A 21778-nucleotide genomic window follows, 5' to 3' on the forward strand; every position below is an offset into this window, starting at 1 on the left:
ATCAATGATTAGCTTCTTGGCTCGAGTGAGAAATATCACCAAAGTGTGGAAAGCTCCACTGTTTAACATTGCAGCTATAAAACAAATGTTTAGCACTTGCGGACGCAGTGCATTTGTTAGAAAAGTATGTGAAGTCAACATTAAAGGTTTACAGTTTGGTGCTGAGCTGAGGTGTCGCTGTGCAATGTTTTTTATTTTGTTTGTATTTCTAAACGATCTGGAGGAACAGGAGCGTGCTGTGTCTGTCCCTCCCTCCCTCTCTCTTTCTCTCTCTCGGTTTTCCCTGCTGTGCCGCCTCCCACCTCCTCCATTGCACCTGCTCCTCCCATCCTCCCTTATTATCCTCATGCTCTCTCCAAGTGATGCTTCTCAGCTACGGGAGGGAGCGGTGCGCACGACCGATTTCTTGGGATTATTTTCGTCCCGTTAGAGGCTCGCTATCGACGGACAAAGGCTTCTGGACATGTGGGCTTCTCGTCAGAGTCAGCTGGAAGTGGACAGGACGACAGGGAACACATTGTGAGAGGGAAGCAGAGTGACTTCGGGGTAACAAGACCCCCGGGAGAGTGGAGATCGGCGGATGTTGGAATCTCAACATGACACATAAAGAACGAGTATCAACATGATCTTTGGATAAGAATAAAAAGAAAAGAAAAGAGAGAGAGAGGGTCGCAATCGGCAGTTTGCAATGAAGTGAGTGGAAAAGCGCACGTTCGGTAACTTCGCCATGAAATCAGTGTTCTTCAGCCGATTCTTCATCCTGCTGCCTTGGGTCCTAATAGTCATCATCATGATCGATATGGACAGCAAAAGAACGAGCTGGACTCCGATCGATGTCCCGCGCGGCAAGCTCGGTGGCTCCAAGAACCATTCTGCCCTGCCGGTCATTTACGCCATAACTCCCACTTACACCCGACCGGTGCAGAAAGCCGAACTGACCCGATTGGCCCACGCGTTCCGTCAGGTTCCCCAGTTCCACTGGATTGTGGTGGAGGATTCCACAGTGCGCACGGATCTGGTGAGCCGCTTCTTGGCTCACTGCGGTGTGCCTTATACGCACTTGCACGTCTTCACACCGCGCAGGTTCAAGCGCGCCGGTATGCCCCGTGCCACCGAGCAGAGAAATTTGGCCCTGGGGTGGCTCCGGCAACACCGGACACGCCGGGACGCAGGGGTGGTCTTCTTTGCGGACGACGACAACACTTACAGCCTGGAGCTGTTTCAAGAGGTCAGACCCTTTTTGCATTTTCAACACTGGATTAAAAAATACTGCATATTAATATCAATAATCAGCATAAGAAAACACAAAGGTTCCAGATGAGTGTACCCAACACTACTTTGGGAAGAGCGTCTGCACTGCCGAATTGTGGAGCACCCACGAACCATTCCACACATGGCTGCATACCAAGAAAATCATCATCATGTTCTTTCCTAACACAAAGCTTTCTTTCAACTGTATCACACACTTCATTTGTCCGTCTGTCCATCTTTTTTTCTATATTGCATGTCCTCATTGGGGTTCTCGCTGAATTGGAGCATTTATCCCAGCTGACTGCATGGGTGAAAGATGGATAGTTGATTTGAACATGAAGTCAATCCAACACACACTGTGACACAAATAGTTCTCCATCTTCTCCCATTTATGGTCATCACAATAAGTCATGCTTTTAATTGAGTGCAGGTATGTTGGTCTGATTAGAATGAACTGGTAAGACCAACCAAAGTGCAAGCAGCAAGCCTATGTGTTCATTTAATCTCCATGGCAGCACTCACACAAATCTGGTTTCCTCTTATGTATATCCATATGGTCTAATGCCACACAGCCATGCAGATTTACGAGCATAATACCTGACTTTAATAAAGGCTTCCCTGGTGAAAAATGGTTTCAGCCTCCCTGGGGAAATCAGGGCTGCCATCAACATTCAAATTTGTTCTCCCTTTGTCCCATTTTGGGAATACCTTCAAATGACTTTTGCTGCACTTACATCTCTTTTTTTGGGTGTTCTTTATCCTTGGAGTGATGATGCTGTAACTAAAGTCAAAGTCAGCTTTATTGTCAATTTCTCCACATGCCAAAGACACACAAAGAAACCGAAATTTCGTTCCCCCCTATCCCACGGTGACAAGACATGGCTCACAACAGACAAACAAGTAAACAAGTATAACAAAAGCGTGCTGAATAAATAATGAATAAATAACACAACAATAAATAAATAAATAAATAAATAAATAAGAGCATAACTCCTATTGTTGTACCCCCACCATGCCCAAGTTACTAGCCTTAGAATAATACAGCACTTGGATGTGCATATGCAATCTATTTATACCATTTTAAATCATACTCATCACTTTTTGAAAAAACAAATAGGTTTGTTGAGCATATTTGTTTTTGTTTTGAGCATAATGAATAAGAAATTCTTATCCTTGTTCAATTTTGCTCTGTTGTTTTTTATTACTATTATTTTTAGGCTTCCCTTACATTTTGGCAGGGTACTGTGGTAAAAACAACTTTCCACGCAGGGATTGCCCTGCTGGGGTCGGTTATGCTCCGTCTTGAATGTGCTAGCGTAATTCTGTAAAAGAGCATCTGTTTTATTCTCTCTGATTGAAGTCTGTCCTCCCTCACACTTGCTTCCTATTTCATTAGCAGCACTGCTGTGCCAGTAATGGTCTGTCATAGAAAGACAATGGGCTGTCATGCAGCGGGAGGAAACCTGGAGTGAACCACTGCAGGCTAAAGGCTGGATGATGACATAAATAGAGAGGGAGCTTTGTTTTAGAAATCAAATGGATTTAAGCAGCTCTTGTTTATATTTGCATATTATGAGAGAATGTCACAAGAGTGTCATTCTTCCACGTCTTCTGCCTCCAGCCCTGCTCTCTGTTGATACTTTGTTAAGACTTTTACTTTTCAACTTTTGTTCGCTTCTGGGTCCAAATCCTGCTCCACATGGGACATATTGAATCAATACAGGGATAATCCCTCAAATTGACATGAACTTGATTCCATCACTATGTTAATGAATACACACAAAAATTAATGTAGATTTTTTTTCTTTGCTAATTTACACAAACAAAGTCAATTGTGTTGGTCAGATGGGGCCTGGTTTAAAAAAAAATCCTGGTCTTTTGTTTGTGTAATGTAAGTCTGAGAGGTCATAAAGGATTATCATTTCCAATGCTTTCGGTAATTCAAATTTAAATTTAAAAAGATTTTTACAAAAATACTCAAACTGTAATTTACATTATTAAAACAAGATATGTTACACAAATGCATTGCATTGATTTTTCACACATAGCACCTATTTGGCAGCATTCACACATATTTTTAAATATCACGGATTCATTTCATATCAATTCTTAGAGAGCTTATAGCTTTCAATATTTACCCACGCACCTCCCATCCTCTTTACACATAACGTACTTTCAGGGGTTAACGCAATTCCCAAATTCAGGACCCCAAAGTTGGCATAAAATTGCGCTTTAGCTGTATTTTGAAAACCTCCTCACCAGGTTTTCCAAAATCCATCTCACTGCTGACTACCACTGCTTTGATGTTGATTACACTCAAAACAGACTGCCCAGTCCGTTATGCCCTGAGAGACCACAGCAAAATAATCAGCTAAATGTGTTACAAACAACCACTTCTTCCCTCTGATGAAAAAAACATTGGGACGTAGCAAATGTTTAAAAGGCTCCTCACTCTCGGACTGGAGAGAAATCAGGTGGAAAGGCAATTTGCATTAGGCTCAGCGTTAAATGCCTAGATAGAAGTTGTTCTGACAGCAGGGAAGGCCTCGGTGGCCATGACAGCTCACCACAAAATGACAGTATCTTGAATAACAGCGGCAATTACTAATCCAGTCATCCATTTGTTGTTAGCCATTTGAGTCTCTGTTGGGTGCCAAGACGTGCAAGCTTGTGGCTACCTCGCTTTCTCATTCCTGAAAAGCTGACTGTGGGAACGAAGGGGCTTTCAGCTGACGCCAGCAGAGCAGAACCGTTTGATGCAGCTGCGGAAGCCTGTCATCTAGGCAAGACTTTCGTCAGACCTTTTTTTTTTTATTCAAATAATTTAATTCCACTAAGCCCAGACAGCTTCACAGCGTACAATGTTATTTTAGGGTGCAGGTGTGATGCGGAGATGGAACCCGAGACGTTTATAGAATGAAGATTCCATGCATTGAGGCCATTTTAAAGGTTATTTAAAACTCATTCCAAGTATTTGACTGCCTACATCAAATCAGATCAAATCAGACGTTTTTACTGCCAAATTCAACAAGACAAGTACAAAAAAGCTGATAGATTTCTAGCTCGTTGCCTTGTTTTGTTACAGTCACTGTTGATCATTAAGTTTATGTATTGCTACATCCTTTTCTAAGCCTTCCTTTGTGGAGTTCCAAGCCTTGACCGCTCTCGTATGATTAAAATAAGACACAAAGAGGAAGTGGTTGGATCAAGGAACCGGAGGGATATGACAAATTCAATTTTTCCAAAGTCCCTATGAGCAGTTATCATAATTACATAGTGTCGTGGGTGAAGTGAAAGAGGGGGTTGTAATGTCGGAGGAGAGAAGCGGAAAGAAGACCGACCTTGCTGTCTGAATTCATTCCTTGTTAAGAATGGAGAAGAGAAGATGGTGACAGGAAGGCGCAACGCTTTTAAGTCCCATTGTAAATGTAAAAAGGTGTTTTGCATCAGTTCCGTCGAAGCTTAGGTTGAATTACAACCACTTTCTTTAAGTTGCTGAGATCCAATTGACCCAAATGAGAAAGATGCTTTTGAATTTGATTGAGACATTCCTGGTTAAATAAAAATAAAATAGAAGTACAATATTATGTAATTGGTTTAGGGTGAAGTCTGTCTTTTGCCCCAAATAATAGTGGAGCCAGCATACAATCTCCAACTGCGATGCTGATGTGCTGCATCGCAAGGTTGGCACACAGAATGAGCTGCCAAAATGTTCTCGCTGTCCCTGACATCAATTTGCCATGGCCGCTACCGCTACTGCTGGATTATCAGCATAACATTTACTTTCCATCGCTCTAGTTTCTAGAGAACGGTGGAAAAAAAGAAGGGCATGCAGCAGGAATGCTGCAGAGAAGCAGCTATGTCAAAACTGCAAGTTATTCCACATTCATCATTGTTCAAATGCAAATGAGAGATTCAGCAATTCAGTCCCATGAACACCATACAACTAATAACAGATACTTGGGGTCACTGCAATTCATTAAAAAAAAGTCTTCCCTTTATTCAGAAAGGGAAGATTTCCTCACACAATCATATTTTAAATAGAGCTTGCACTTTATGAAGCAAGCACAGTAGGTGCACACAGTATGAAAGCACCTTCATCTATTTTGTTTAAACCCACCAAGCATTCAACCTTCACACATATAATGCACCATTGCATTCCACTTTCATAGCTCATCCCCAGCCCCACTTAATTCGATTCATTCATTTTCTCCTCGCTCACTTTTTCCTCTGACTGCCTCTTTCATGCATATTAATAACACAAAGATAAAAATACACATGATTAAAATCAAATCTCAACATTCACACGCCGAAGGCTCTTTCTTCAGGGTAGGAGGTTGGAATTGATGGATTTGATTTTATAAATGACATTATTGAGCGTATGCACAATTCATTCCTTAGCTACAGTATTTGTTTGCTGGCGCGAAGTCAGATTTGATTATCCGGTGGACTTGAATTGCTCTGAGACATCGCGGGTCCAATAAACACGATTCTGCACCTTTTTTTTGTTTATCCGTGCGTCACATGTTTACTGACTGAGTCGGTGTCATTTGTCACGACTCGCTGTTTGTCATTTAATGTGCGGGAAAGATGAATGATTTGTTATTGGCGGGCAGCAGTTGCCCTTGGGTGAAGTGATAATGAGATAGGAGCTACTGCGGATTGACACGTCATTGTATTGTTTGACGTAGGCTCCCGGCTGTAAAAACTAAATTGATATGTGGCAGAAGCCAGCACATATTCATCTGTGATGTTAAAATACAGATCAGAGAGGCGAGGCTGTGGTCAGCTCTCAAAAGTGCAAGTGGAATGAGTGGTCGTGAAGGTTGAGTCATTTCATTCACCCTTTTCTGTTATAATATTGGAAATATAATGAGTGATTAAACTAACAGGTCCCCTATTAGCTCTTCAATAGCAACTGAATTTCAAATATTTTATCATAAAACATTTACTTTCCCTCTGTTGAAACCTTCCATATAAATTTCCAGACATAATTATCCGAACTATATTTAACTCATTCGGTGCCATAGATATTAACTGGGTTGGCAGTGAATGAGTTAATAGTTGTATAATTCAAGAACACATCGCACAGTTGTAACAGTGAACTGGGTAGACTGGATTTTATTTCCGCAAAGACTAAAATTTTAAATGCAGTTCATCGCCTCATATCTGGAAATAGGGTTAGGGTTTTCCTGACACTTGCCGACTTTTAAGTTGATATGTCATATGATGATGATATATATCTGATATGATATATCATAGCTGTGGTCATCTTGGAAATGGGAAATAAACCAGAGCAACAAAATAATGCCCCCTAAAACAAAATTAACATAATTGGAACCAAGCCTTAAATTAGACCAACGATGAGCATTTTCTCAAATAATTCCTCCATTTGATTTAAAAATGACAAAACTGAGTTTGTATTCAGTGGCTCAGCTGGAACTTTACCAAAATATATCATTTTTTATCTTTTCATTTGTGCTCGGCGTAGACTTATTGAGCGGAAACATAAAAGAGTCTCCATTTCAGTCTGAGTCCTTTACAGAGAGATATTCAATGAAATATTTTTTCTGTAAATCAGACAGAAAGACGGGAAGAAAATATTTCACCATTACGTTTTCTCAGAGGAAAATAGTTGCTCACGCATAAATTGAAACTGGTTACATACATCATAAACAAATCAAACATTGATTTATGTGATTAGAAAAAAAATCCTATTTTCATGGCGGTATGAATAAAATGAATTCATTTATTGACAGTTGACACTATCTTCCAATCCATTTGTGAAAGCATGTTCAAAAACAAAGTACAATTTATTCTGAAACTTGAATTACAGGACGGTGAATTTTTAGATTCTCCTTTTGCTTCACTTATTTTCCCGTCACTACATTTCTGGGAACAATTTAATAACAGAAATGCTCCGTGTAATATTTCAGCAGCATTTATGACACAGTAATAGTTAACGGTCTACTCAAACATTATTAAAGCCGTATACACGCCATTATAGATTAAAAATCATCTTGTGTAAAGTGCTTGGTTTCCAAACACAGATGGGAGGTAGTTAAGTGATTTTTATCGTAGCATGAATCGTGTTTCAAACTGAGCATTTTATTTTTGATCACTTTCAAATGTATACAGACTATTTTTGGGTATTAAATTCCTCCCAAAAAGTCTGCTTAGGTGTTATTACGTTGCTTCACTGCTCATTTGGATAGCGTAGCATGTCATTTCCGTCTCAATGTCGTCCCAATTACAAACCTATTTTTTGACAAGTTTTGTCAGCGTCTCACTATATCTCCATTATCGGCATGATTTAATTCCATTGGCTGAATTTCCTATTAAACAAGCCAGGCTGTATAACAGCATGAAGTATATGCTCAGCTAAACCTATTTGTATAAATCCAGGCTTAACTTGAAGTTTGTGTTGTAAAATATCCCTGTGACGGCAATAATGTACAGATGGTAGTGTGTGTAAAGCTGTTGCCTGACTGAAAAATAATTCACCATCTGTTGAAGTACTTTCAACCATCCTCCCATTTTGCTAAGTAATGTCACCTTTACGAGACTGTAGGGATGTGTAAAGCATGTATGCGCTATGACACTGCAGAGGACTTCATAACTAATTGTTTCGGGTCACTCGCCGTTTTGAGTCCGAAATCCCTAACTGCAGGATGTATGAGCTGCAACAAGTAAATAGTATGACCTCATAACACATCATTAAATTCAAAGTGGAGGAGAGTAAACAAAAGATATCAAGGGAGAAGTTTGACATGAATATTTCATGCTTTCCTCTTGACATGTGACTACTGAACATAAAAAAAAGGAGCTTTATACGAGAAAGTGTGTTCTATTTATTCTCACAGGTGGAGTGAAGTGACCTTTTTTTTTCCCCAGTCTCAATTTCTTTTAGGTATCTGTGGTTGAAATACTTAAACCGGAGTGTGCCCGACAGCATTAGAATAAAAATCAGCAAAGCCATCACAACTTTCAACGCCAAATGTTGTCTACAAATGTCTCCATCCATCCATTGAATGGTTGTTTGTCTATATGTGCCCTGCGGCTGACTGGCGACCCGCTCCAGTGAGTACCCAGCTTCATCAGTTTGGATAGGCGCCAGCTCACTATAGCAACCCTAATAAGGACAAGCGGAACAGAAAAGTAATGAATGACTGTCCATGAGAGCCAGGATTTTTTTTTTTTTTTTTTTACTTGACGGTAGAAAATGCGGCTTCAAGAGCAACATAATGAATTTTTCAGATAAACAGTGGGGAGCCTTTGTGGCACTGACTGGATACATAGTATAAGTAGCACATTCAAAATGTTACATTATTCTTTGAATACCAACAGAGAAAAAGTAATACAGGGATTCAAAAAAACAGGAACCTCGGAAGTCAAAGGAGTCACATGCAGTGCTATGCCTGACAAACGTTTGTATTCTGAATACATGAAGCTCAGCCTTCACTTTTGAGCACGTTGCTGAACTCCAGTGGAAATAAAGTGTCAAACTCGACTGTGCTTTGAGATAATGTATTCAAAGTAGTGTCTCATCAGCAGTCAAACCAGGACTTCAACATTAAGCCAAACAACAAGCATGTTCCAGGATGAGTGTCAGCCTCTCTTCTCTTTCCAAGCCTTCTTTTCATCCTTGATTCCACAAGGTGGAAGAGCTTTGAGAATGACCTAAGAGAAGCCAGCCAGGCAGCAGCTATGGAGAAACCAGGAAAGGAGGTTTAATTCTGATAAGGTTCAACTCAAGGGAGGGGGCAGTCAGAAGAGGGAAAGAGCTTCAAAGCAGTTTCCATCTGTGTGGCTCAGAGGCAGTGGACCTGAGGGTCCGACCATGACACGGGTGTTACAGTGGTGAGCCAAATAGCAGAATAGAGCAACTAAAAGAGCTCCATTATTATCTCAGCCAACATTTCAGAAAAAATATTTAGTTCAAGCTATTAATGTTACTCTCATCTGTGGGATTAAACTGCACAAGACAAAAAGACTCATGTGTTGTTTAAGAATGGCCCGCGATGGAAAACACCAATGACGTTTTGGGTTTAGAACCCCATGCAAACAGATAATATAATATTCACAGACATATGTTCTCGATCTACTAAAAATAACAAATATTACAGCACTTTACTGTGACATTTGAGTCTTGCATGATTTTATTATCCTGTCTTCCAGTCATCAAGGGGGGGCAGAGATAGCATAAAGTGAGTCCTGCGTGTGCGTTTGTGTATGCGTGCGTGTTAGTGTGCGTGCATGTGTGTGTGAATGTGCGTGCATACTATGTTGTTTTGTTATGAGCACCTGCCTGGTGGCTTTTTGCGTGAGCGAATAGCAGCGGGTGGCCAGAGTTAGAAAATAGAATAACACAAACACACACAATCACAGTAGGACAAGCTACAACCTGTGAGCTTGTTAGATAAAGGGAGCCTGAGCTTTATATGGATTGACCAAATGTAATATATAATAATATATATAATAATATATATTTACATTTATATATATATATATTATAATAATATATATGTGCATATATATATATATACTATATATTAGTACTGTATGCCAAGTCATTATTTGTTATGTTCTTATGTTAAAACTGGTTGTAGACTTACACTGACCATTTTTCTTCTAGATGCGGAACACTCGACGTGTATCTGTGTGGCCAGTGGCGTTTGTAGGTGCCAGAACATATGAGCGCCCAATAGTGGCAGGGGGCAGAGTTGTGGGCTGGTACACTGGCTGGAGACCAGATCGTACCTTTGCCACCGACATGGCAGGTAAGACATAATTCATTCAAAACAATTTGTATGTTTTAATATTCATCTTCTGATAAAAATTATGTTCTAATTTAATTTTTGCAAAATCATTTTGATGGCACTCTGGCTTGTAATGAGGTCTTAATTGTTTCTATGGTGACCTGCCAGTTCGTCTTACATTTATAGTCAGAATTCAGGAGTGAACAGGAGTCCACACTAAAAATAATCACAATATGTACTGTCTGTGTGTATTTATGAACTCACAGACAATTTAAAGATTCTTATGGGAAGCAAATGGTTTGAAATTCAAACAGAATGGAATTAAAACAAGTCTCAGAGCAGATGGACTTGGCGGTTTTACTGCACTTTATCCTAAATAGAAACATTTCAGCCACACATTTACTTTATGTTGATTACCAGGAACCAAAGCATAATTAGAGTTGATGGCAGGAATGCTTTCAAAACACATATGTCCACAAAACTGCCAAATGCACTGCGGCCGACCACACATGCACTCACATTATCTCAAATATGCACTTGTCTGCCCCCGGGATTATTGTTAATTAAACCTTCATAACAAGAGTGAGCATCTCTTTTTCTATCTACTGCCTTGCTCCACCACAACAAGCACTGCCAGCACGCTCTTCTTCTCTTTTGCCTAATTTCCCTCTCAGACTCTCACATTCAGCGGAGTGAAAAAACAATTTTCCCTCTTACTTTTGTTGCATCCAATTCGCATCTTTAAATCAAGAAACAATTTTCTGGCTCACATTGTTTGTTTTGTTAACCCACTTCGAAAATTCATTTGTAGCAGAAGGTTGACTTGACGAAGTCATTCTTCATAACATTTGCCAAACATGTCATTTGTTACTCGCTGGATTCCTATAGAGCTAACACAATGCTGATGCAGAACCCAAGAGGGAACCTGAAAGCTGTTTTTCATCTTAAAGTGGGAAAACAACAATGAAAAAAGTAAGGATTTGACAAAAGGGCAAATACACATACAAACACAATAATTATCCTCATATTTTCACTTGTGCTAAATCATTTCACAGTAGCTTGATTTACATAATCCAGCAATTTTTTGCATTAATTTGTGCTCAAACAACAAAAGATGTGCTGAACCAGTCACCATACTTGATTCACAATTAAACGATTATTCATAGGGTGACAATGAGGTGACTGTGAGCCCTTGAATGGGTGCCAGTGCTCGCTCTAAAATTTTACTGTCGGACAGCGCTGCATTGTTCTAACTGCACGAAAGCGGCGCATCTACAATGTGACCTCATTGAGCTGTACACAAAGAAGCCACGACCAATTTCGTGCATGCGTGTGTGTGTGTGTGTATAAAGCAGGGACACACAATAGCGCACTCAATTTCATCATGAATCTTTTCAGAATGACACACCTGCCAGCACATGAATTGATGCCAGCGGACTTGTGTACATGTTCCAGAGAACTGACAAGCGTGCAATTGTCTAAGCGCATATCAGAGCAGCATCTCTGCAAATCGGGGCACAGGTGCATCTGTGCACACACAGCAAACAACAAAACACACAAACACAACATGCCGGCGCTGAGATGGCGGGGACTTTGCCCAAGTGGTGCTCGCTGTCGGAGAAGTGGTCGCTGAGAAGGACATGAAAGTGTTTAACCCGGAGTGACCTTGTCGGTTAGATGCTGCTGCTCCCGAGGCAGTGAGATGGGAGACTCTCTGCACGAGGTTACATCACAACAACATATATATATATATATATATATATATATATATATATATATATATATATATATATATATATATATATATATATATATATATATATATATATGTATATACACATATAAATATATTTAAAATGTATTATATTATATTTAGTATATATAGTATACTATATATATTATTTATATTATAAATTATATTAATATATATAATTACCTAAAAACTTAAATAAAATAATGCACACCATTCTGGGTTTTTAAAATGACTGAACATAAAAAATCAAAACGGTTTTCTTGCATATGTGTGGGGAATAACGGAATGTACTGTGGGCAGGCAGCTAGCTGACCTGGCTTAAAACCTAACTCATGGGGGGTGATGTATGTGCAGGGCCACAGTTTCTCTGTGTGAGATGCATGCTGACACATATCTCAAGAGGACTGCTCTCTGCGAGTGCTGCGTTTCATTAATTCAACATTGCTGCAGTCAACAACATTCTGCTCAGACAGGAGGAGAAGGAAATGAGAGATGGTCAGGATGCTAAATTACTCAAGGAGAATTCCCCAACTATAACCTTGATTGCCATGGTGCGCTAGCTGCTAACGATTTGCATAAACAAATATTCAGTCATTATGATTAGACCTTGCATGACGACTGCAGCTAGTTCTGAAAGGATGAGGTCCCTGTGAGCAATTCTGTTCCATTAAGTGCACCCACACTTTCATTTGTCACGTTGACATTTGGGTCCATGTCATTATCACCGTAATGGAAATGTTACTTTGATTAACATTAGTTATTACATGCCCTTCATCGTTTAATTATGCACATGTCAGACACCATGGCCATCAAATCATACATAGGTTACTGACATTGGGTATTGTTATTATTTTTTTGCCAATCTCCGCGAACAGAATAACAACCTCCCCCTCTTCAATTACCCCAGAATACCTTTTTGAAATGTGGAAATAAGGCAGAATACCTGGGAAAAAAAACTTTAAAATCAAGATAGTGAGGCGGACATATCAACAACTATTCCATCATATTGTAGTTGACGCAATACTTAAAACTACAAAAATAACCACCAGTAGTAACTAAATGCAAAATAAGCTTGAAGATGTGCAGTCATGAAGACCACTCTGTGGAGTCGTGTCAACTCCCCAAACAACAAACAAGTTATAAACAAGTTGATCTCACCGAGCATTGGGCCAATTAGCCGCATTAATCCGCTTTCATTGAGGGCTGACGATCACAGATTTTTATATATTCAAAACAACTGGAGGCAGTCAGATAATCAGAGGCCCCGGTCTTGAATTTTAAGTACTTGTGTCAATAAAAATGACTTAATATGCTCATAAAACCCCTGGCAAACACAGATTAACTACAGGCCAAGGCAGAGAGAATACTATTGTCATCCTAGCAGAGGCTAGCTCAAATATTCGTTGAATTGGCAAAAAACGAGGAGGCAGGTGCTGCCATTTTAAAACCATTATTTCAGTGTTCAGCCTACTTCCTGCACAAAAAGCAGCTTTATGTATCACAATACTACCTAGAAATAGTATTTAGAGCAATTTCATAATTATCATTCAAATATTTAGTGGAGTAGATTGTGACATTTTCCAGCAGATATGAAGGTGCTCACTACATTTTTCTGAACATTCATGAGAAATTGCTTTGTACTAGAATTCTTTATACTTTAGCTCAAATAATCAGTACTCCCCACTCACATGAATTTTAATAAACTTTTAACTAGATTGATTAAATCTTATTGCAGACAGTCCATTATAACGCTCTATAAAAGCTCATCTCTGCATTGTCATCAGTCTTATGAAGCTTTCCAAAGCGTCCCATCTCCATAATGCAATTACCGCTGAGGAATTGCATACCCCTGTGCTAAATTAATTTCTTATCAGCCATATCATAGTCATTAGATACATGAATGCGTGCTATCATCATTACCTGGTGTGATCATAATAGCTTCATAATAGGCTTTTAATGCATGCTGGCTAACCTCTTCATGCCTCCCCTCTGTCCTTGTTGCACCTTGTCTCCCTCTCTCCCCTTTCTCGTTTGCCACAGGTTTTGCTGTGAACCTCCAAGTCATCCTGGCCAATCCAAGGGCGCAGTTCAAGAGGCGCGGCAGCCAGCCCGGAATGCAGGAGACCGACTTCCTCAAGCAGATCACCAAGGTGGCGGAGTTAGAACCCAAGGCCAACAACTGTACTCGGGTTAGTGAGACAGAACCACTGAAAGTCTTTACAGCAATACAACAATGCTATGTGACATATACCCAATCCATAAATGTAGCTTGATACTGAAGCATTTCACTAGGCTGAGGTCATTTTCTTTTACACATCCACGGTGCACTTAACAGTTTGGTGGCTGAAAATCGACCAAACGTTTCAACTGCAGGAAGCAGGTCTAAGTTGTGGCGCAGGTGGTGTAACACAAATAGGTTCAAATGCGCTCATATTCCTATCACTCAATTGTGACCAGTCTATCCACCCATCCATCCATCCATCCATCCATCCATCCATCCATCCATCCATCCATCCATCCATCCATCCATCCATCCATCCATCCATCCATCCATCCATCCATCCATCCATCCATCCATCCATCCATCCATCCATCCATCCATCCATCCATCCATCCATCCACCCACCCACCCACCCACCCACCCATCCATCCATCCATCCATCCATCCATCCATCCATCCATCCATCCATCCATCCATCCATCCATCCATCCATCCATCCATCCATCCATCCATCCATCCATCCATCCAACCAACCAATCCGATAACCTATCACCCTTTATTGTAATGTTGGAGGAAACCAGCATGCCAGGATAAAACTGATGCAAACACAAGGATAATCACAATGCCTAAGGTTTTACTGTGTGTGAGAGAGATCGAGAGATAAAAAAAGAATTGCTTGAACTCACAATGGCTATTCTCTCCCCACTACTGTATTGACAGCATGAGTCATGCATAAAGCCAGTGGCCTGCTCTAAACGTAGACGTACATAGCTTGAATAGACTAGAAACACTTTTATGTGAGGCAGTCAATTGTAGTCCCGTGCTTAGACAGCTTAAATCGATGGTGCTCATCTTAAATCACTGCAACCCCTTTTTGGCACATGGTTTTATGAAGCCACTCATCCTTTTGACAACCGTCACTAAGGTGCCTTCAAATACCTGCTGAGAAATGGATTCTATTACACGCTTTCAAGGGAATCAACTAAAAGTATTACGGTCCAGTGTTTCCAGGGTAAACAGGTTATATTTATTAGGCTGCCCCCCCCCGTTGTTTTGGCACTGTTGGCATTTGTTACTGAACAGAAGATGCCATTCCGATCAAAATGCACTTTCCTTGCTATAACCCAATTATTCTATTATTAGTTTGAAATTGATGATGATGGAACTTTATTCATCCCACAGCGGGGAAATTTACTTGCCACAGCAGCCCATACATGTGCAAGAATACAAGGGCCAAAATATCAAAAAAGGATAAATAAGGGCAAAGACAAGTGCCGCTAGTAGAGACGAAACAATTTTATCAGGTGCCACGCATGTTGTGGAGTCTGACAACAGAGGGAATGAAGGACCTGGGGAATCGTTCCTTCCTACACCGTGGGTGTAATAGTTTGCTGCTAAAGGAGCTGCTCAGGGACCGCACAATGTCATGGAGGGGGTGAGAGGTGTTGTCCATGATGGATTTCAGCTTAATTAATGTCCTCCTCTAACACTAGTGCACTAGTAATCAAATGATCACATATTCCAGGTTATTTCACGCCAGGTATTAAGCATTATTTATTCAATAAAAGATAATTTTCACAAATTAAAATCATAACTGTGTAGCCAACAAAAAGGAGAAGCACATTTTAATTTCTCACTCTTACTGAAACAGTAATCATGTGCTGATGGCATCTTCTTCTCACTTCCAGATTCTGTTTGCATACTTTACATCTCCTCTTTCCCCATTACGTGATAATGGCATTCTTTTTGAACTGGTTTTGCATTAATGTAAGTTTAATGTATGCATGAACCATAGAATAGCTGCGTGGCCAAGGTTGGCCCCTCCGCCCCAACTTAATGTTGCTTTCAGGTTCAGGCAGCGACGTCACGATGTGGGGCACATTAAATATTGAATCATATAAGGGTGCTTTCCAGAATGTTGAAACATTTAAACCCACAAGCCAGCTCCATTTTGTGTCCTGTGTAAAAAAATATTAGTTTTATTTTATATGGCGATGAAAAGACTACAGTTGAAACTACTTCTCCTTATGGAGTGTATGTGTGCATGTGTGCGTGTGTGGCACTGCAGTATATCCCTGGAGGATTATTGGTTAATGTCTCCAACAGGAAAGAGGATAAATATTCAGACCTGCTGGCTCATCATTTCCAGTCGACTGCTGCTGCAGCTGCTGCTGACAGCTCTGTGTTGAAACTATCGCTACGATTATCAGCCCCATTACCTTTAATGGGGCTGATATGAATGCTGGCCTTTAACAGTCTGTGACATCATCAGTCATTTCAATGGCAGGGCTGCAGTTATGAGATTAATTTGAGAATGAAAATATATGTCACAAAGTGACATCATTACTCAGTGAAGGATCATTCCAGTCACAATATGACACCACTCAGTTCATTAATTGGGCTGACGTCAGACATACATGGGTGTTCCTCTCGAAATGGGCCGTGTTACTCAGAGTAGTTTGGTACAAGCGTCTAAAACGCAGAATCAGGGACTTTTTTGGTGACATTCCACCTGGGTTGCAGCTGTAGCCATAGCTTAATGTACGTCAATGGTAAAAACAAAGGTGTCAAAAGTATTCATTCACGTTCATTACTCAAGTTAGAATTATAGACATTAAGGTTTAAAAAAGACCGACAAAAAAAGCTTGTTGGATTTCCTCCATTTTATCCTAGTGCACAGGTGTCAAACTTAAAGCCCGGGGGCCAGATACGGCCTGCCACATCATTTTATGCGGCCCACGAAGACAAATTGTGCATCAAATTCGTGTGTCACTAGAATTGCAAATTGTCTTCACTTTTAATAATATCTTTTTTTTTTTTTTAAATATTTGACCAGTTTTTACTCGTCTGATTTCAAAACGAGTTATTTGTTAGTTTGTTTTGTAGCTTTTACTGTAGATAATATGAGGTGCTCATACATTTATTTGGGTTAACAGTCATAATGGCCCTCCGAAAGAAGCTATTACTACAATACGGCCCGCGAAAAAAATTAGTTTGCCACCCCTTTCCTAGTGGGTGTCAAGAAAAAGGATGTCCTCCACCTGAGTGTAGAGTTTTATAATACAAATGCTCAGCAAGAGGATGTGTATTCATTTGAGTCATTTCTAGCTGTGTTTGAGTGAAGGAAGACTGACTTTTTGCTGTTAAATCTCTTTTGATCATCAACACCTTTGAGTAGTAGCACACATAAAAGCTTTGCAGGAAATCGATGGTAATGTAATCCCGCTGCAGTTGTTGCAGTTGGAAAGATCTCCTTTATTTGGGCGAGCAACAATCATGGCTTGCTTCCATGCTCTAAGGCTAGTTTCATTGCACCAAAGTTGGCTGCGGATCTTTAGTTGCTGCTATGAAAGTTAGCCTTTTAGCTACAGCGGTCACCTCGATTCATGAAACTACAAAATGGTCTTGTAATTCCATTCCTTTCTGACTGTCGAGCAACAATGTTATATGTTCAACTCATAATTGAAACTTGCATCATAGAATATATACAGTTGAAATAGTCATATTAAAATCTCATTTCACTCATTCACTGCCATTGACGCATATAAATGTTCACTGGCAGCCCAGATAAAATACAACTTTGACGTCTGTATGCGTCAATGGCAGTGAACGAGTTAATATTACAATTCATCACAAATTCCTAGAGATGCCTCGCTGTTGATTTATTAAAGATTTTGACAGGATTAGCACTTTTCCTTAGTGTTTGAGATTATAATAAGTGAAAGTCTGAACACAGGTAGACAAGATAAAGAAGTGATTGATTGAAGGTGGAAAGTTTCAAAATGAACTTACTGACGGTGTTGTGGTCCCGGTCTTGTCTGACCTTGATGCAGGCTGTATGAGTTCAGTTCCCATTCAGTAACTGTGAATGGTTGCCTGGCTCTCTGTAAGCACTTGTCGCCTGGAGTCTGCATGCTGGGAATGGACCTTGAACAGAAGATGTGGAAAATCAATGGATGCACCTCAAATAAGACTGAAAAATGACACTTTAGTTTATTTCATTTGCATTGACCTTTAGTCTTTTCTTTTGATAAATTGTGTTTTATTCTATTATTGTCAGCTTAGTGTGTCTGCGGCAACCAGATCTGATTTATTTTGCTTTCCTGAGTGGTTCTCCTCCTGGATTGCATGCTGTTTGATCCATTTGTTTATTAGGTTTATTGCAAGGCTGCTATCAGTCTTAAAGGAAGGGGGTGGGGGGCAAAACATGCCTGAGAAATAAGTTGCTCCCGAACTCCATATATATATCCCATTTTTCTCCCTTCTCTGTATGCTATTAAGGGCGATAAAACACCCAGGTAAAGTGTTTTGACTCCAAATCGCTGCAGGCAAGAAGAGAAAAGTAAAGAGTGACATAAGAGATCATGCAAAGCCATCAGAGAAAATGTCGGAGATACCAAAATGTGAGCTAAATATTCCAGGGTAACTCCGAGTGCATGGTTAGTGCAAGTGGGAATATACACACATATACATTGTGTACATACACACTCTCAGTCCCCACAGCTCTGGCACACTTCTTGGTGGATGCCGCATTAGTCTCGTTAAGTATGCAAAGTGGACCAATTAGGGGCACAGTGGGCAGGAAGTGACATATTCCAAGTGAAGAAGCCCACATGCACACACTTGTAATATTTTCAGCCTGCTATAAATCAACGCCCCTGTGAGTCTCAGAGAGCAAAATGTTCCTCTGGAGCCACAAATGTCACACACATCTGAATTATAGGCTAATTAGCTTCAGGCAGAGAATAATAAAAAAAAAAAGAGGGGGTGCTGATGAAATGAGTCTTGGCATTCTTGTTGAAAGCATAAATGTTTGCATGCGCTGCACCGTTTTCTTCTCGATATGCTGACACTGACTGCAAAATGTGTAAAAGAGCTGTAGCGATGAGTGTTGCTTTTGCCCTGAGACGTTTGGTGAGGTGTCACACTGCAGAGCATCGACTGGCACAAAGAAGCAAAATACGTAAAAAAATATGAATACGGCAATCGCCTAAAAACAACAAACAGAATGTAGTTGTAATGAAAACAAAAATCCATGATTTCAGAGTAGCAGTGGGAGTTTTGACTGACTCCGTCTTTCCTTGCACCTTCACGTTTCTCATTCGGCACCCGCAAGCAATTTGAGACTCAATATCTGTCACTCTTCGACAGCTATGAGCTCTCCAGATATTTAAGGGTGGTATCTTCTTTTTTCTTCTGTGACTGCAATATGCAAATAACTGTGGCTTGTTAAACAGGTTCGCGTCATATTTTGACTAAATTGCAAAAATAACGGTGGCCCAAAGAGCAACCCTAAGATCTTCCTGAGTAACTGTGGCTGTCTATCAAATTTTGATGCAGTGCATGAATCCGATTTTTTGGCTTGTGGCATCAGTTTCCCGAAAAGCTTTAAATTGCTGCCAAAGATGAATCAACAGCGTTGAGCCAAGTCCATGTCATTTTATTTCCTTAAATACTTTTACAATAAAGCAGTTGATTTATTCCTTACTTTTTTGTCATTATCAAGTGTGCTGAGAAATTTGAGGGGAAGTTTTATTTTATTGTTCAATTTTGAAACAAGGCTAACAATAAAAAAAGCGACCCTTTTTGGCTTTTTTTTTGTAATTCAATTGCTTTTTGTCCCTAGGTGCTGGTTTGGCATACACGCACTGAGAAGCCACACCTTGGAAATGAGTCTAAACATCCTAAGGACACGGTGGTCATCGAGGTGTGACCTACAAAGAGAAGAGTATTTTAAAACAAAAAGGCATTCAGGATTCCCATCATATCGGAGCTGGAACTCGCTGGTAGCATACAGCTCGCTTTCTTTGGTGAATAACGACATAACACGGAGGAAGTGAATCAGTCAAGACATGTCAACAAGAACAGTGAGAGCTCCTCTATCTATTTTCAACACCTGAAGGATGCTTCAGCGCTGACAGCGAGAGAGTGTAGTCAATCCCAGCTGACCTTGGTCCCGGACTGCCCAGCTATCAATTAGAGAGCCGCAATGGAAAGTCTGCAGCGTTAACCTCTACACCACCCATGACCCCAAAAAGAAAGCTGTATATTTCTACCATCCATGGTTGTTTAAAAAAGAAAACATTGTGTTCAAGTGTGATTATTTTTGAAAGCATTACTGTTGGTGTACTGTTGCTAAGCAATCAAGATTTGTGGTCTGTGTAAAAGTACTGGTCAACATTGTTTGACGTAGTGACTGGATCAGGGAGACTGATAATGAAAATTTGGGATGTGCATGACTTCACTTTGTTTGATAATTGTGTCTTTCTTTAACTGTATCGACATAGAGAGAAAACAAGTTCAAGATTTAGGTCAAGCAGAGTGCAGTTTGCCATAAAGCAATCGTTACTTGATTGTATCTGGAAGCAATTAAGGCAAATTGGATTTAGTTCTAAAGAAGAAACCACCAAGTGATAAGGATCGGAGTAAAATCCATATAAAATGTTCCAGGAAATATTATTTTGCTGAATGTAAGTAGGACTTTGAACAATCCGAGAAATATTGTCATCCAAGAAGACCTTGTCAAATGTTTGTCCATAATCTAAGAGGGAGAACTCTAGTGTTGTCAAAAAGTATTTGCACTCTTCTCAAATTCCTACTTCTTTGTGAAGTTTCCGGATTTTAATGTTCAGATCATAAAATAGTACAAGACGAAGATTTGCTTTAATTCAACAACATGGGGACCCAAGCGCATGAACAGCAGTTTTAAGGATCGGATACGAGTCCAGAATTCGACGAAGCCATTCCTATTATTTTTCTTTCTTTCTTATTTTTAAAGCATTTAAGGTTGCAAATATGTTTATGAATTGTATTCCTGCAGCAGAATTCAAAACTAGAGGTCAGAAAATGAAGGCTGAACATTCTCCCTGAAGATTTTTTGATAAAGGACAGAATTCGACCTTAAGTGAGGTGTGGGAGGCTTGCAGCATTTTAGATGCGGTCTTGGGTTCCTTTGTGACCTCCTAAATGAGTCCTCACTGTGCTCTTGGGGTAATTTTGGTTGAGCGGCTGTTCATCCCTGCGTCACATTGTGTCCATTTGTGAATAACGGCTCTCACTATGGTTTGCTGGAGTCCTAACCCATTAGGCTTTGCTACTCTTCTCAGACTGAGAGATGTCATATTAATTATTTCTCAACCGTTCTCAAATATATTTAGATTACGGTATTTTATTGCAGCTTTTTGATATCTTCTGGACGATTTTGTTTTGTCAGACATGTTGTATCTATTTAATGTTTCCTTGGTCGATCAGGTCTGGAGGTAATCAGGCTCGGATGCGGTAAAAAAAAAAAAAAAGTTAAATTACAAAGAGTGTAAATACTATTTCGCTGTTTGTTCTCGTAAGATAAAAAACAAGGAGGATGAGTATGACTTTTTGACATGGTAAGCAGAAGGGCAGAATTAAATCAAAGACTTTGACACTGATCCGCATATCATTTCAACTTTGATGAACTGGTTCATTGTATTGTTTTGTTGGCTGCTGATGTCCCATCAAGACAGTAAGTCAATAAAGTCACTCTATTTTTTTTTTTCTAAGTTTCACAAAAGCTGTGATCTATTGTATTTCGATTTGTGAATGTAAAACCAACTAAAGTGACTATTTTGGGGCTTATCTCCAAATAGAATGCTCGGTACATGATACACAAAAAATATTTGTCGTCACTTGAAAGGTCTTACAACAAAAAAAAAAAACAATGTGATATTTTTAGTAGCTTGTCTTGAATCTCTCTTTCAGATTCTGTGATGTCTTTACAGTATTCATAATGAATAAAATATTAATGTGATAACAATTGAA

The 21778-nt window shown here is 39.9% G+C and overlaps 1 protein-coding gene across 1 annotated transcript; it reads left to right on the forward strand.

Annotated features, from left to right (window-relative positions):
* Positions 1–307: 307 nt before the first annotated feature.
* b3gat2 (beta-1,3-glucuronyltransferase 2 (glucuronosyltransferase S)) lies at positions 308–21773 on the forward strand. The gene is made up of 4 exons (XM_049735853.2): positions 308–1228; positions 9887–10031; positions 13804–13952; positions 19611–21773. The coding sequence occupies exons 1-4, from the start codon at positions 728–730 to the stop codon at positions 19695–19697; spliced, it is 882 nt and encodes a 293-aa protein (XP_049591810.1). The 5' UTR covers positions 308–727; the 3' UTR covers positions 19698–21773.
* The last annotated feature ends 5 nt before the right edge of the window (positions 21774–21778 follow it).

This window comes from Syngnathus scovelli, chromosome 12 (assembly GCF_024217435.2).
Source record: "Syngnathus scovelli strain Florida chromosome 12, RoL_Ssco_1.2, whole genome shotgun sequence".
Lineage (NCBI taxonomy): Eukaryota > Metazoa > Chordata > Actinopteri > Syngnathiformes > Syngnathidae > Syngnathus > Syngnathus scovelli.

Coding starts and splice junctions, on each gene's coding strand:
- b3gat2 (XM_049735853.2), top strand. CDS start 728: ATGAAATCAGTGTTCTTCAGCCGATTCTTCATCCTGCTGCCTTGGGTC. Junction 1,229..9,886: donor GCCTGGAGCTGTTTCAAGAG/GTCAGACCCTTT, acceptor TTTTTCTTCTAG/ATGCGGAACACTCGACGTGT. Junction 13,953..19,610: donor AGGCCAACAACTGTACTCGG/GTTAGTGAGACA, acceptor TTTTGTCCCTAG/GTGCTGGTTTGGCATACACG.